At 37.8% G+C, this 17,955-nt stretch overlaps 1 protein-coding gene across 3 annotated transcripts in view; it reads right to left on the bottom strand.

The window, feature by feature from the left end:
- The window catches only part of CTTNBP2 (cortactin binding protein 2), a 173,322-nt gene that overhangs the window by 69,989 nt on the left and 85,378 nt on the right, over nt 1–17,955 (bottom strand). For all 3 annotated transcript variants that reach the window (XM_069587936.1, XM_069587937.1, XM_069587938.1), the window contains 4 exons: nt 11,731–11,934; nt 10,213–10,312; nt 7,801–7,951; nt 4,165–4,413 (listed from right to left, as the gene is read on the bottom strand). In XM_069587936.1, the coding sequence (XP_069444037.1) occupies nt 4,165–4,413; nt 7,801–7,951; nt 10,213–10,312; nt 11,731–11,934 (704 nt within the window). The remainder of the gene's footprint in view (nt 1–4,164; nt 4,414–7,800; nt 7,952–10,212; nt 10,313–11,730; nt 11,935–17,955) is intronic.

Below are 17,955 nucleotides of genomic sequence, written 5' to 3'. Positions count from 1 at the left end.
GTGTACAACACTCTGCACTGGACATTCTGGAATGAGGTTTTAAAAAGAGCCTTTCCTTTGTCTACACACAGTTGAGTCAAACTGGCCTTTTCAAAAATAATCTTATAAAAATTAAGGGAAAAATGGTCAAGAAGAATCAAAAGCACAAAAAATAAAAGACTCCAAAGAATGGATTTCTATCTGCCATGATTAGCATCTAGTCCCAAAGATTTGGTCCACCTCACAAGTTATTCTGTGTTTGTCTTTTCTAGCCAGGCACCCAACTCACTGTGACAAGAAAGAATTCTAGGGACTCCTATCATTTTTTTTTTCTTCCTTGTAGGCATGACCTAGGGAGATAAAAATCTACATTGTAGGGCTCTATGTGGGCCTCTGCACTTAAGATACACACCTCATGCAGACCATCCAGTTAGGGCGGATGCTAGAATGTGGGAGGAAATGCCTGGGATTCACCTGGTTAAGAGCTAAAAAGGCATCAGTCAGTCTACAATCCCAGAACAATGCAAGAACAGTGTAAAGATGGCAACAAGAAGACCACTGCCTGACCAGAGGCCCATGGGCCTGCTTAGGGATGACCTCTAGGATGGTGGAAAATAAATGACTGGAAAGCAGATAAAAAGCCAGGTGGGAGATCTGGGCTGGGGAAGAGGTATTGTAGAAGCCACAGCTGAAGTTGAAAGACTGGATTCTTAAAAATAGGACTAGGCAGCTAGGATGGCTTGGGCGTGGCCTAGGGTTAAAAAATAAAAGAAAAAGAACAGAAAAAAAAAAAAAAAACACAAAGAAAAAGCCTGATCATCAAATTCAGAAGGGAAGCAAAGAAGGGGCAGTGTTGCAGAAGCCAAGGAGAGGTCTGCGTTAGAATCAACATGTTTAACAACCCAGAAAGACTGAGTAAGAACAGGAGTGATAGGAAGCCTGCAGCATTGGCAATATGTAAGCCAGAATTATAATCTACTCCTGTACTTACAACATGCACAGTCCCTCAAATAAAGAATCTGTTGTATGAGAGCTTTGACAACCAGATGCTCAAATCCAGACACTCTCCCTAATCTATTTCTGCTGCAGGAGCTTGATGTGTCAAAGTTCTCATGACAGAACACAGAGTTTCACTAAGAAACTCTTCTATCACTCACACTGAGTGATGAAAACAAGTGTATCCTCAGTGATGAGTTCGGCCGTGGAGTAGTCACAGACCAGCTTTAGAGAGAGCTCCTCTGGTCACCAAAGACCAATGGTGATTTGCATCAATTGCTTAGTCACTGGGAAAAAGACCAAGAACTAAGTGGAAAAAGGACCGACTGAGGAACCTGATCTCCTATGAACTGACTTTGCGGAATTAGTTATCCTATTTCCCAAAACTGACACTTTTTCATCTGCAAGGCAAGGGGGTTGGAATAGATGAGCTATGTGTCTTCAAGCTCCCAAATCCCACGTTTGTCAAATGAGAAACATGTGAAACGGAAGTGATCTTCTTGGGTAACAGTGGTGCTGCCCCCTTACGTAGAGCAGACACATGAAAGCTACGGTAGAAAAAAAAAAACCATACATTTTTTAAGCCCCACTTGTGGTCAGTGTAGAATCTCTTCACCCACACAATGATTAACTCAGGATTGTAATGTATTTTTTCTGAAAACCAGTCTTAGCAACTTAGTTGTGAATAGATTACCTCTCTGGAGAGCTATCTCAGCCACGATATAAACACTGTATTAGGCAAAGGATGCAAAAATATTTTCCAATACCCATGACTAGGAAGGCACACTGAGTGGTGTTGTGTGAAGAATAATGAAACCAGGCAATCTGGTCTTCATTCCCAATGTCTATTCATCTCTCCATAGTTTAAATGTCCTAATCGTAAATGAAGAGGTAAGCCTGGAAGACAAAGTATCTACTCCAGGGCAAAAAAAAAAAAAAGCTTGTTATTTTAATCTATTATTTTTCTTTGCAGTGTGTCAATCTTGTCAGCCACGCTTACTTTCTAAAATCTCTCTTCTTATTCAAAATGTATCTTAAGTTCTTAAAATAAGAGAATATTGGAAGAGTCATATTAGACATGAGAAAGAAATTCTATTTCCCTTGACAGAGCATCCATGTTGCCAAGGGCCTGGGAATCCATGAAGATGCCATCTTCAGCTATGAAACCACCAGGACTAATGAGGAGTTCATAAAGGAGGAGCTGAGTGGCACCATAAGCCCCCACCCTAAAGGGGAACTCACCCTGGAGGGAGAGCTCCTCTCAGTGATGCTCAGGTTTCATTTTCTGTTCTGCCTTTTTTTCTTGCCTTCAGGGTGAGTGCATGAACAACCTACCACTGTCAGTAACCTTTCACATTATACTCCGAGATTTTCTAGAAGAGGGAGGCAAGTCGAAAATCACCCCTGCAACACACATTTTCTCCATCAAATGAGATTCACTGTACTAGATTAACTATGCCTATTCAAATTTAAGCCTTCCATATTTCCCATCTTTGCCTTCCAAGTACTTTTATGTTAAATGTCATTGCATTCCATTCAAATCAACACATAAATATCAAGTTCATATAATTACTGTAGGTTTTTTTTAAAAGGATAATTGGGAGTAAACTACTACTAACAAGCAATACCTTCACACTGGACTGACTCATTCCTGTTTCTCACTTGTATCAAAAACACCCAAGTCCAAGATGAACAGCTTCTGCTCTAGATCATAACACAGGAAGTTACCAACCAGGAGCTCCAAATGAACATTTCTAGCTATTTCCAGATATCTCCATCTGGATGAACACGTCCCAGCATTAAATTCAGCATGCCTAAACCCACATTCTATCTGCTGGATCACAACAATATCTCTTCTTTCCTCTTTCTGGGAAAGTAACTATGACCCTTCTATTCATCCCATTCATTCAATGCGTCTAATCTGTCTGCAGTTCTTGGATATTTCTACTCTGTGACCTCTTATGATTTCCACCAGTCTCATCATCTTTCACCTAATCTCTCTCCCTGCCATCAAGGTTTTCATAATCCCAAATCGTCTAAATGTCATTGCTCAATCAAGCAATTTAAACGATAGAGCTGATTCTTTTGTTCCTTTGTACAAACTTTTCAAGTTTTACTCTGTCTGGTAAATAAAACTCAGACTCAGTGCATCACCGAAGGCCTGTGCTATACTATGAAACTCCTAGTCTTGTCTTCTCACTATGCTTCGTTAGCTCAGCTGGAGCCTCTCTACTTCCATACCATTCTTTCTGTTCCCTGCATCTGAACTACTCTCTCCCAGTGATGGGTGACAAATGTAACCCAGCCTGCAAGGCCAAGATCATTTCTCTCTCCTCCAGACTGAGTCATTTCTGAGCCTAATACTCCACAGCTCTGCTCCCTGAAATACATGCATTCTGTCTTCCAAAAAAATAAAAATTTGCATTTTTGTATTGTTCCAAACACATGTCTATTATCCTTGTTTTAAATTTTCGGTGCTTCTCTTATCCTATGCTTGTCTTGCATTTTGCACTCCTGCCGCTGAACTAGGAGTTACCTAATCACATAAACGATTCCTACAAATGTTAGCTCCCATAATGCCTTGCACTCAGGAGCTTCCTGATAGCTTTTCATTGTTAAAGCAATTATTGCTAAAGTGATTTAAATGGAAAAATAAGCATGAATGGATGGCTTCCTATGTTATGTTATTTCTTTAATAATCACAATCTTTCTCCACTCTAATGGGTGAAATCTAGAACTCTCTCTTATGAATCATGAGACGGCACAGGTAGTGCATAGTGAGGGAGTTAAGAGCACAGGACATGTGTACTTGAATCCTGGTTCACCCTCAAAATCATTGGATGGCCTTGGTACTAACAAACAATCTTGGTACTAATTCAAACAATCATTGGATGGCCTTGGCCTCAATCAATATTCAACTTCTCTTCCTAATTTTACATGAGATAAAATGTCTGGAATTACTCCCACATTTGTTAACAAACTCCAAACTGATTTTTATGACATCTCATATACGCTTGATGGTAAGTATCTGCTGGACAAAAAATATAGTTGGTTCTTACTGGATCATTTCTGAAAATGGTGCTGCTCAGTCTCCAATTATTCAAGCAAAATACACTCAGCCAATAGCAGCCAACTTTGCCACTCATCAAATTACAACTGTATAATAAGGCCAGCTGCTACCAGACACACCTTAAAACCCTTTGAAGCAGCAATATGGGCAGCAGTCCAGCCTTCACTGTCAGCATGGTTGATGAGGTCTGCAGGAACAACAGGCTTGGATGTGCCTTCATGATGCTCTTCTTGATCCAGGTCAAAGATGGCCAACCCAGGCTCCTCCTGCAACTTGTTTCCATGAGCTGGGGCTCCATGGTACATAAGAAGCTTGAGGCTGTCCACATTACCAGTGTCCACGGCTGCATGAATTGGTGTCCAGCCATCCTGAAAATAAAACGACCAGGGGAAAAGAGTTGATTACAACATGAATGTTAAGAGCAGTGTTATTTAAAGTTCACATCTAAATATTCTTGGCCATGGACCACTGAGACAGGAAAGGCAGGCATTCCAATCCTGAATATCATCGATGAGCTAGGTTCTCTCAGACCTCTGTCAATTAGTGCCTTTTCCATTGCTCTGACTCATGTCTGCTATTTTGTAATAAGAGTTTCTTCTTAACACACATCCATTTGGAGTGAGTTGGTACTACCCAGCCTGGTAAATATGCATTATATATGGTAAAACAAAATCTCAACTTAATATTATGAAAGAATGAACTTCAGCATACACATTTTAAAAAATGTATATCCAAGTATAAGAAGCCAGTTCTATTTATAGGGAAGAGTGCTAATTCTAGTCATCTTAAAATTTTATGCCACTGATTCCAGAAGGAAAGATTCTAGATCATATGGAAAAGGCAGACATAAAGGGAAAACAAAGTCAAATAACTTTATGAGATATCTATTGGCCTCTATGGACCTCTCTGGGATTGCAGATGGATACTGGTAAATGCAAGCTTAGAAAATATTCCAACTAAAATATTGGGCTCATTCTCTAGAACATATTATTTTGAAGCCCTAGTCATCCACTTAGCTGGTTGTTAGAACAGACTCAGAATTTTTTTTTTTTTTTCAGGTAGCAGTTCTCAAAGTGTGGTTCCCTGATCAGCACCATCAGCACCACCTGTGAACTTGTTAGAAATGTAAATTGTTGAGCCTCATCCAAGACCTACTGAATCAGAAATCTCAAGGGGTGGGGCCCTGCATTCTGTTTTAGCAGCCCTCTGGGCAACTCTGATGCACTAAAGTTTGACAAACTCTATTCTAAGGAAAACCTTGATCCCTTCTGTAGTCTCTCATTTTTATATATAGAGAGGTCTGCCTTCTACTCACGTATCCATCTGCATTAGATTTTTAAGACTATCATAAAAGAATTGATGATTATTTTGGTGATATGTATTTTGGTTTTATTTTCCCTTTAGCCTTTTTTTTCTTTTTTTCATTTGGTATTTCATGCTGCTACACTAAATTTTTCTCCAGTGAATAGGATTGATGCTTTTGAACTGTGGTGTTGGAGAAGACTCTTGAGAGTCCCTTGGACTTAAAGGAGATCAAACCAGTCCATCCTAAAGGAAATCTGTCCTGAATATTCATTGGAAGGACTGATGCTGAAGCTGAAACTCCAATACTTTGGCCACCTGATGCAAAGAACTGACTCATTGGAAAAGACCCTGATACTGGGAAAGACTGAAGGTGGGAGGAGAAGGGGACGACAGAGGATGAGGTGGTTGGATGGCATCACTGATGCGATGGACATGAGTCTAAGCAAGCTCCAGGAGTTGGTAATGGACAGGTAAGCCTGGCAAGCTGCAGTCCATGGGGTCTCAAAGAGTCAGACATGACTGAGTGACTGAACTGGACTGAACTGAATTGACAGTACACTTCAAAAAAAATAATGAGTAGAAGACAGAGAGGCAAAGAGACAATAAATGATAATAATCTACATTTAGATTGAGTCATCTGATCATTTGCTAAAGCTCTTCCTGGACGTTGTAGCTTTTTCTCTGGTTCTGTACTTCACATCATCGGAATCAACTTGGCTAAGGCAAGACCATGGCTGGCAGTAGCTGGAATATCATACAGTCCTTGGGAGTACCCCAGGCAGGCAAAGTGTTTCATAGCTTGTTCTTTGTTGGGCTGTGGATACCTTTCCTTAGGCATCAGTCTTAACTAAGGACTAGAGTGTAAGTGCTCTTGACCTTCCTTATATTACAAAGACCATGTAATCATTTCAGAAAAACTTAAAATCCTGTATTCCCCTTTGATTTCTTATTAAAAGTTGTGAGAAATAATTAATTATTCCCTTAAGGACCTTTATCAATTATGCTATTTATCTCTGTACTTTGGAGCCTCTGTACTTCTAATGACTTCACTCAGTTCATCAACAATTAGCTTGAGAGCATGGATTTCTGTGTTCTCTAACTTATAGGATGTGACTTCAATTTTTATGTCACACTACTTATTTTTCATTCAGATATTGATGTAAAATTCATCCCTTTTTCATATATAAGGTAGAATTTTATAATAAGTATGTGTAATACCACAAATTTCTTAAATATATAAAACAACATGAAAAAGAGTAACATTGGACTATTTTCTCAGATTTTCAAAAAATAAATAGAAAGTAAAGGAAAAAAGCTCTAGCCATAGGACTCAATGGAAAATGTCTATACCTAGCTTATATTACATCCCTGATTATACTATTATTTGTGGGTTTATTTTTGAAAACTTAAGAAAATCTAGTATCTAAGAGTGACCTTAAAATACATAATATACCTTTCTATCCTAGAAAATTTTAAGGGTGATTCCTGTGAAATGGATGCACAGTATAGTCAATTCTCTATTAACAGAAGAAATCCAAGGTTCAGATAATCTTTGGCGATTAAGATGTCTACACTTGTCATTCATCATGAATATGCTATAGGATGGTAATTACTACACTTTTAACATTCTGGGAAACTGCAGGGAAAAAACTCCTGAGCCCAGTGAAGAGTGGGTCCCGTAAACCTGCCAGCCCTTAGATGGGCGCCCACTGAAGAAATGCATGTCAGTGTGTGAAGAGCTGAGTCTTGGTCTTCAAGTCTATCATGATAGGATGATAAAGGCCAACTAGGGAGGGCGAATGGAGGAACTTGTTTCAAGTGCATTTTTGTGTGCTGAGCCAGAAGTCGGATCAAAGGACTCTTCTTGTGAATCAGACTCAGTTTCTTCAGTTTCTAAATCCTGTACAGGAGGCAGCAGGACTGCGTGGGACGGAGTCAAAGCTACTTCAGCCTATTAGGTTCCATACTGGACTTCCACACACAGTGCTTCAAGTTCTGAGGCAAATTAGACAATGACCTTGAACTCTGTGAGATGCTGCATAATCTCAGTAAAAACAAAGGTCAGCTCTGTGAGGACTAGTGAGCACAAATAACCTTCCTCTAAGTTCTGGCAATGGGCACTGTCTTGCCACAAAACTGCTTCCTGTTTATACACATTACAAATGAGCACTACTGTGGATGATGATGACAACTCAATGACAGGTGACCTTTGTTGATGGCTTACAATTCCCTGGTACTACACCGACTACCTTTAAAAAGAAGGGCTAACTAACAAGCTTTGAATAATCAGATGAACAGAGGTCAGACCATGAGGATCCAACATATTCAAAGCAAAACAAAACTTTAAACAAAACATAGCAACCTGTATTTTAACCTATTTTATTTTTTGAACTGCAGAGTTTGCAGACATATTGTAATTAGAGGACAAAATATAAAATACAGGTACTCACTCTGGTTTTTACACTTCGGTCAGTTCCAGCTTCCAACAAGAGTTTAATACATTCTTTATTTCCATTTTTACAGGCCAGGTATAGAGGTGTCTGTCCTCCATCAGCAGCATGATTAATATTAGCATCATATGCAATTAATAATTCTACACACCTAAACACAACAGTATGATTAATTATGTACAAACCTGGTTTGATGTCTGAAGTACCACCTGACCAAGATATTAAAAAGAGTAAATACTGCTAGAGTAATTCTGCATCTTTATTTACTACATGAATTATTATATATATATATAAAATCTCTATTATTACTGGTCTTATTATATAGATACTATTTTAACAAGGCTGGAAGATATTTTAATTACTCCCATGAAAATTTAAAATAACAGCTTTGATCAAGGGTGAATACCTGGTTTATGACACTTCTCTGTAAACAACATATAAAAGTAGAGTCCTTGGAATATGTTTAACTGTGCTTGACATATATATTATTTGTGGTTCAAAACAGTTTGAACCTTGAAGAGAGTCAGGCTGCTGAGTCATTCTGAGATTTTCACTTGAGAAAATAGTTATAAATAGCGCAGACAGCAGGGCACCATGTGCGCAGACCGAGGAGAGGGCTGTTTGGGGGAGAAACGGCAGCAAAGGCTGTTTTGTTCCCCTGAAATGGGGCTAGTTTACGAGGAAAAAAGACACAGTTCAGCAGAAATGCACTGCCCTGAGAATCAGGAAGGACAGCAGTGAGGTGAATTCAAGACTTCATGGCACTTAGGAACTAACTACAGTTTGCAAAATCAAATGAGAATACATTCAGAAAAGAGGAATAAATCACAACCAAATGAAGAAGCAATGCACATCTTTGGTTTTTTGCTCAGAGGCAAGCTTTCTCTTGGCTTCCTCTGACAACATTTGATTTGTTTATACATTAGAAAAAATAAGTTACTTATTGATGTATATCTCATATACATTTAAATTAACCAAGCCTCCCTGCATTTCCCCAGGGTTCTCCCTTTTTTGGCAAATCCTTCCATGCCTCCATCCATGCCTCCATTCCCATGACTGCTACACTATCCAAGCAAGTAGCCCTACAGAACTCCTACTGGCAGTAAAGGCAAAAGTATAGTCCAGAAGAAGAATCTTTCCTGGAGGACTTAGAATACATGCAAAAAGGCAGCAGCAAAATCAATAGTTCTGATCATCAATAATAAATTCAGAGTGATGAGATGTATATTCAACATGCAGAAAAAAAGTAATACATATATTAAGGATGCATTTTGAACTTTTAAAAATTCATATTTACAAAGAATGACAGCAGTGTGAAACTGAAAAACCTTATGTCAAGAATTCTGAGATTTGTTAATTGTTTAACGCTACTTAATGTTTGTTAATGAAACATTTCTATTCGGATGGTAAAAGTTAAAAGTTGAAAACAGCTTTTCATTCTCCGTAGACTGCCATTTCAGTACAGGCAAAGAAGGCAATTTAGCTATATTCTATCAATATTATTAAAATATCACTTGATTACAAAAAGTTATCTCTCTATTCAACTGACTTATTTAAGCAACTGAAGAAATCACTGGTAAACATGTATATTCTAATTACAGGCTCTTTTCGATTTTGTGCTCTAACTTCTTTAAGCATGTAAGTTCCTGCTTCAATTTTTTAAAAAAATGATAAAGTAAGGTGCATACTTGAACAATTGATAATAATAAATAACGTGCGTGTGTGTGTGTTGAGGTGGTGGAAAATAGTGAACAATGAAGTGTGTAACAATCCATTATATAATCACATACACAGTTGACTGTCCATATGTGCAGGTTTCACATTTGCGAGTTCAACGAACCCCAGATGGAAAATACTTGGAAAAAAAATCCTAGGAAGTTACAAAAAGCAAAACCTGAGTTTGCCACATGCTCGCAGTGATTTACACAGCATTTACATTGTATTAGGTATTATAAGTAACCAGAGATGATTTAAAGTGTATGGGGTGGGGGTGGGGGGTGATGTGCGTAGATTATATGCAAATACTGCAGCATTTTATATAACAGACTCAGAGCATTCTTGCATTGTGGTATCTGTGGGTGGTCCTGGAACCAATCCCCTACAGAAAGGAGGGATGACTTTATGTTGATAGGCTAAAAATAATCTTCCTCTTCGGAAGTAAGTTCATTCACACGAGGTTTGGAAACAGCATATTCCTCTTCTTCACTTCCCAATATACAACTATCTATTATTAAGAAGAGCAAATTTAGGATCCTCCTTTGCACTTAAATTCTCAAAGACGTTTAGTTGAATTTACTTGCCAAAGGATCTTAAGTACTAGTTTACACATTCAGCCAGAACTAAAATATATGTGCAAATCATAAAGAGGCTCTTTTCATGAGGGGAAAAAAAAGGATTACGAGCATCACTTACTTGAAATGTCCCTGAGCAGCTGCAGCACACAAGGGTGTGAAGCCATTTTTATCAGCAGCATTGACTTGGGCTTCTGCATTCAGCAGCAATCTCACACAGTCTGCGGATTTTAATAGAAAGCCATTTTAATTTCCCACTTAGATTCACGATGAGCCAAATTCTATACAGGCTGTAGACAGATACTAACCCCAAGGGACCTCTCTCATGCACAGCTCATCTGACATTTCTTTCAGGGTCGATATAAGATTCCACAGGCTATTATGAAGGAAAAGAAGCCTCTTTCCCCCAGGATCATATACCCCAGACTCATCAACTAAGACAAGGTTTCTTTCATTTTGGGGGGGCACCTGGGGGAAGAGTGACTGATGAGTGAAAGGAGAGTCATATGTCAGAAAATGTTTTACCAGGTTTTTCCATCAGACAATCCCAGAAAAAAAATGTTACTGGATGGAAAATAAAATTCTTTGACTAAATTGATATACCATTCTTTGTATTTAAATAGTTAAATCTTACTTTCTGGTGTTTAATTTAATCATTAAAATGCTTTCATGTTGTGGTTATCTTAGACTTAACTCCCTGAATGAATATTAAGGAGAACCTCCAGAAAGTCACCAGACTCAGGCATGAATACCACTTAGACCTCACGTTCCACATGTTATTTGCTAGACTGAATTTCTCTATATTAGAGGAAATTCCTACTGTACTTTGGAAGAAGTACTCCAAAATACTTTTAAAATAATTGAGTTCTCATATTGTAGTTCCCTAGAATCTTCTATGCAGCCCACTGGAACACACTGAAGCTCTGAAAACTTCCAAGAAAGCCACATCATGTGAATTCGCCAGGATCGCATGGCTTATATCTGCCTACTATCTAACTTTGCATTTGCCATCAGGTCATCTCTTTATCTGCACTTCTGTTATGTTTTAGTGTGTCTGACTATAAGATTTGCTTTTTTAAGGAACAAGATTAATCCCCCAACTTCATCAGTATGTCGTGTATAGTTGCACAACCTCTCAGTTCTCTTAAAAAATTCAAATAACTATAAATTGGTTCTAACTACAGAACAATTTCAGACCCATGGCCTTTCCTAACTACTAAAACTTTCCCTCACTGCAGCATATGCTAAAGCCCTACGGCTTTACTTTCACAGACATCAGCCATTTCTAAGAGACAAATTAGGGCTATTTTGTCCTGGCCAAAGTGATCACAGATGGGGGCTTTATTTAAAATGTGTTTTACAGTTACTAGACCCCAAATTTCTAGGCATACAATACATTTTACTGTGCATAAAACAAAGACAACTTTTTGCTAGCTGCAAAATTTTACATTGTTACCGAACTGTTCAAATTGGATTTTTAAATGTTTACACAACTTTAAATCATGTAAAAAAAAGTTTTTTATTTCACCTGGAAGAGAAAATATGAAATAATAATTTTGCTCATAACAATGGCTACAGTGCTTTTAACTCTTCATCCTTTTGCAAGAGGGTGATACAGTGAAGAAGGTACCATCATTACCTGTATGTCCATTCTTAGCAGCAGAATACAAGGCAGAATGGCCATCTTCACAGGAGTAATTAATGTCCAGTCCTTCTTCATTAAGCAGCATTGATAATAAAGTGACATTTCCCTGGGCAGCAGCTTGCTGAAGAAGGGTGGGCCTGCCAGCCAGGGGGGCAGGACCACCACTCATTAGCAAAGGGGTTAGGGAGGGTGACCAGCCTGTGGGTTAAAGTGACCCTAGTTAGAGAGTAGGAGCAAGGATAAGAGACAGATATTAACCATTCCTTTCCAAATTACACACATACACACACATGAACACGTACCCCTAGAGGATTATGTGGTTTCTAATATGACCAATCTGTTAATATTTACTTTAGCATAAATCTGTACTGTTATTTCAATCTTATATCTGCTGCTAGTTAAATTAATATACACCGTGACAAATTATTTTTAGTTGTGAGTCTTGTACAGATAAGTGTTAAAGTGGTGATTGGTTTCAGGAAACAAGAAGGCTGTCTTGTTTTAAAAACAAACTGAATTTTAAAACTATGTACAGATTTTTCTCAGTTATTAACTGAAAGATATCTTTAGGCATAAGACAGAAATAATTCTAAAAAATAGAAAATTTCCTTTTTTCTACAATGTCTCCAAGGTACTTAATTAATAAACCATTGAGATGGACCAAATACCGTGAAGGAATATTTACATTCTTTGAATTCTCTTATTTGGGAAGAAAAATAGTGGGCGGCCAACTACTATTAAGTATTAATAGAAGCACAACATATATAGAATATACCAGCACAAATATTCCATACACAATGGAAGACTATATCTTCTGGCCATCTTCACATTTTGTACCAAAAACTTTCAATCAGCTAACAAAACAGGACACTCTACCATATAATTTTAACAAAAGCCATAAGAGTTATCATAGTTAGGATTTCTCATCAGTATTTAGCAGCTTTAGAAGAGAATCTGTTAAGTGTGTGAAGTCGGCTGCATATAGCATGGAAAATTTTCTGAATTCTTCCTTGATCAAAAGGCTGTAAAAACAGTAAAGTAAAAATGTTTATTTAATGTAATATATAGGTATTTAGTGTATTTTAGGCTTAAATATAGTTAACTTTCAACATAAGTCATTTTTCCTTCTTCCTTAAAAGTCTGAAAGTAAAGCCCCAAAAATCTGAAAGTAAAGTTGATGTGTATATGGGGGTATGTGTGCACATATTCACTCCTGGGGTACACTTTCTACATCTGTCTAGGAACAGTCTCTGTAGTAAGATACAATGGTAGCTCTTTACTATGCCCTGCGTCTTTACTACCTCGGTACCAGGATAATATTCTGAATACATGGGTGTTATATTAATACATAATAAACTTATCATTGAATCTTAAATTACTGACCTTAAATTATTTCAGTAAGTATTAAAAAGGTGAATATCAAAGTATTCCTCAGAACTTTAAAAATTCTTCAGAAAAACACCAAAGCAGTTTCTACAAATGAAACTGACTGCTTATCAGAAACTGGATATTACATCTTCAATTATTTGGATCTCTGGGTAACTTATTGCTTTTACTCAGACTATAATAACATAAAATTCAAATGCTCATAAAATTAGATATTTATCTAAACTTTGTGATATTTTCCCATTGATATTCATTAGCTCTTCTTACAAAAGTAACATTTTTTACTTCATACTTACAAGAAGGCTCCTCTCTGGTACATTTTACCTTTTGTATTTTCTTAAAAACAAACAAAAAAACAAGCCCACAAAAATTAAATCAGTACTTATTAGAAATGGATGACAAACAGAGAAATTATAAATACCAAGGTATGAAACCTTGACTGCAAAGCAAACACAAAGGCAATCTGAAGGCATTGGCACTGTGCTTCTCTGCGGGATAGGAGGGACTATGGCCCACACTCCTGTTTGTCCATCTCCCCCACTTCCTTCCTCCCAACCTCCACCCCCATCCCCTCTCTCTCTCAGTATCTCCAACTCAAACCTCAGTTTGAGGTCCTCAGTTCTTGATATCCTTTTAGGAATATTAACAGGTAAATATTAAATAGTTTGCCATTCTTTTGAGGTTTGTTTTCTTTTTTTTAGGATGATTCTAGCCATTGGGGACAATTAAAATATATTTTAACTGTTTTTTATGGATATATTCAATTGTGGATATAATTTCCTGGAAAACCTGATTTCTAATGCTAAGCTATCTTAAAGACAAAATATTTTATTCAAAAATTTTCTCAATCTTTAGACCACCCAAGAATCTTATAGTTCTGTAATATAAAGACTCCAGAAGAATATATATCAATTCTCTTATTTTCTTCTTTTAAATATATTGAAAAAGTCTTGAAAAATGAAAATCGCTTTATAAATACCAAGTATTCTTAAAGTTGAAAAATTCTTAAATGTATTCTTAAGTACATTTTTTATCTCCACTACCACTTCCAATTTTCTCCAGGCTCAGCAAGCTTAAATTACTATAATAAATGCTGCTATAAATTTGGGAAAAATAAAACTTCACCATGAGACTTTATTGTTCATTTGAAATTCCCCACAATGATCAAAATTATAATATTTAGTTGACTGGTTAGGTTAAGTAATGGTTAAGTAACACCTGAACAGACCTGCAGTTATATAGCTACTTTAATGATGCTAGAAAAAGGTCATTCAGCTCTACAGAATCATATGCAAACATTAGTAAAAGTGAGCATCTTGCAGAACATGCAGTGATGAAGGGAACAGACAGAACGTGCAATAGCAGAGGAGTTGAGAACAGCTTCTGGCATCAGCTTCAGAGTGTGGAGAAGGTTAATCTCATTCATAGCTCAGAGGGATCTCATTTTCTGACTTAGTCTTTAAGCCAATCAAACATGGAGAAGAATTTTTTAAATGCATGTTTACCTGAGGGAAAAAATCTGAACCAAATCAAATAAAATGCATCAAACAACTTTTTTAAGAAACAGGAAAAAAAAAAATTCCAAGGGTATGGAAACTCAGTTGCCTGGAGTGATTTTTGGTTTAGGCTTCTGTTCATCTAACAATTAATGTGTTCGTGCGGCAAGTTCAGGAGCAGCAAGAAGTTCTAAGCTGTTTGGAACTTTAAATTCTAAAAATTTTGATTTAAATTTCACTTAAATAATAAAAATTTTAACATTTGGCCATAAAGTGTTATTTAAAAATTTTACATTTGGCTTTAAAAGGGCTGAGTTAATATTCAAAACAATTCATCAAAGTGATATCTTTTGTCATTGCAATTCTCTTCAGTGCTTTAACTTAATCATAATTATTTATCATAGATATAAGCTGACATAGAAATGTAGATTTTTAGGGTTTCAAAGACAATGGGATCTCGATTTCCAAGAAGGGAGAGGTAGTGAACTACTACTTGAAAAATTCAACAGGCAAGTTTAACACATCTTTTTGGTTTGAAACTATTATTACTTTTTTGGTTCAGTGCTTTCATTTTTAGATGAAAAAACTAATGACTCAGAGAGAATCTGCTCTTTAGGGTAATACCTAGAAAGGAGCAGAAATGGACCAAGATTGCCTTTTTGCACTCAGCCCAGTGCTCTTTTCACCACTGACCCTGGAGCACACATCCACCAGGTATTTGGTAGGTGCAGTGTCCCCGTTTCCTACTTAGTGATCACAGTGATACCAGTAACTATTACAAGATGAAAACCCTTCACTGAGCCTACGCTTTGGAGAGGTACATGCTCACCGAGGCAAGGCAGATTAAGAAGCAGGATGGAGGGCACTCTGGTGCTTCCCAAGTAGCAGCGGCATGGCAGCCAAAAGGGGGGCATCTAAGTGGAAAGACAGTTGAAATCTTCTACCTTATTTGCAAAGTTTCAGTTGACCTACATCCACAGCTGAGTTAAACACCCCAACTATGTTAACTATAATAACATTTCTTCCTCCCGTAGTAGACTGGATGTTCAGCAAATGCTTGTTGATACCTCAACAAATTCCACTGCCTCCTTTTTTCCCCTAATAAACTACATCTTCTAATCAAATGACATGGAAGGCTGTTATGCCACCAGAGGTAACCTTGCAGTGGTCCAACTGCAAAATCAGAGAAGAGAAAATGAGGAACCAGTTTCATGGATCTTCTGTGACTGCTGTTCCTTTGGTTCTACAATTTATTCTCTCTTGCTTTCTACACACAAGCAAGGGCATTCCCCGCGCCCACCCCCTGCCCCCACCCCGAGGAGCTATGATTCCTTTATCCAAAATCCTAGACAGGTCATTTTGGTGAATATATAGTGGAATTCTATGACTCTAGAGGTTAACTTACATCCTGCTGACAAAACATTCTTCAGTCATGGATCCTGATTTTAAAGCTTTTCCACTGAAACCAAAGGGCTCTAGGAGCTGAACCCTGGAACACAGTAATGACCCAGGCAGCCACTGGCAAAGCATCAGGGTACAAAGCAAAGATGGCCCGTATTTTTTAAAAAGTGACAAAATTTATATATCACAGGAAGTGTTTTGTGTTTTACAGTCCATGTATTTATGTCAACAGCACTGCCAGGGCTCCAAACATTTTTGGAACTTGTGTTCTGTGAGTACCTTAAGTCCATACAGCACATTCTCTGATGCTCCTGAAGAGTAGCAAAAATTCCTCCTTTGAGGGTGGATTTAACTTGACGGAAAAGGGCCATGAGAAAGGCCATCCAGCTCAATAGTATCATTTTGGATTAAAAAATAAGATATCACAAAGCAACACTGAAGTCAATTCTAAAGCAAATTTTCAAAATACAAGCAGTAATATTACTCTATTTGTTCATCAGTCATCCTGCTCTTAGCTCAATACCACATTATTTGTGTAACGACATTAAATCCTAACAGCCACATTCCCCAATATGCACAGCATAAGCTCCATATTAAGGATGAGAAAATTTGCTCAGTTCACGAAAAATCACCCAAAACACAGAGCTGCAAATGCCAGAGCCTAGACTCCAATGTAGACCTGCTGCTGCTGCTGCTGCTACTAAGTTGCTTCAGTCGTGTCCGACTCTGTGCGACTCCACAGACGGCAGCCCACCAGGATCCGCCGTCTTTGGGATTCTCCAGGCAAGAACACTGGAGTGGGTTGCTATTTCCTTCTCCAATGCATGACAGTGAAAAGTGAAAGTGAAGTCGCTCAGTCATGCCCGACTCTTCGCGACCGCATGGACTGCAGCCCACCAGGCTCCTCTGTCCATGGGATTTTCCAGGCAAGAGTACTGGAGTGGGGTGCCATTGCCTAACATCAAATCCATGCTGTTTCCAATTTCCAATTTTGCCCCTTAATGTATGAACCTAACTTCTCAAGGAGTTGAACATTTAGGAGACAGCTTATAACTGGATAAATCAGTCCTGTTACACTGCTCTCACTACCTGAGAATTAGCAAGTACAGTGCTACCTTCTTTTCTTATTCCTATGCTTCTCCCTAAATCTTAAAAACAACAGAGCTCAAATCTGCCTTTAATTCTTAAAGTTCTCTCTCATTCAGATCCAGCAGCCTCTGCTAAGCACTAACATCCTGGGGTAGGAGAGACCCCTGCAAAGTTTAATCAAAACTATGGCACTGTAACATTATTTTAGAGCCACTTTTAGTCAGTGAAGAACAAATGCCAATAAAAAGCAATGCTTCCTTTAGCACTATAAAACAAAAAGGGAAAAATCTAGTTCTTTATCAACTCGCTGTTCAAGAGTCCCAGATTCAGTGACTTTATAAGCCACATCTGCACTGGAAACCTTCCCCAGTACAGCCCATGTGCTATGTTACCCATCTGTGCTTAAGTGTTAGCTCTAAACAAAGTAAACAACTTTTGAAGTAAACTTCGAGCAGAGGTTTACAAACACACACACTATTTTTGAGGTTAAAAAAGTCAACACCAAACTGATATTAAAACATAGAATATAGCAATTACAGAACACCTCTAATCAATTTGATAATCCAAAGTAGACTGTAGTGTTAATAACTACCTGAAAGCATTCTTTCAAATAAGCCTGGAGACAGCTCACTAATAAGGAAATCTTGTGAGATAAATATTTAATAAGAAGGACGAGTCTTTCCTCCCATGGAAATGCTTCAGTTTCTCTAAATTAATGGTCTCCGTGTGCTCCAAACCACTGCTTTCAGGTTATTTTTAAAAGAAGAAAGCACTCAGCATAAGAAAACCGCAATTCATACAGCAAGATGAATCACCATACCCTGGAGCCTTTAAAGAAAATCACACA

This window comes from Ovis canadensis, chromosome 4 (genome assembly GCF_042477335.2).
Source record: "Ovis canadensis isolate MfBH-ARS-UI-01 breed Bighorn chromosome 4, ARS-UI_OviCan_v2, whole genome shotgun sequence".
NCBI classification, from domain to species: domain Eukaryota; kingdom Metazoa; phylum Chordata; class Mammalia; order Artiodactyla; family Bovidae; genus Ovis; species Ovis canadensis.
The sequence above is the reverse complement of the archived record's forward strand: the minus strand, read 5'-3'. Positions and strand labels throughout refer to the sequence as shown.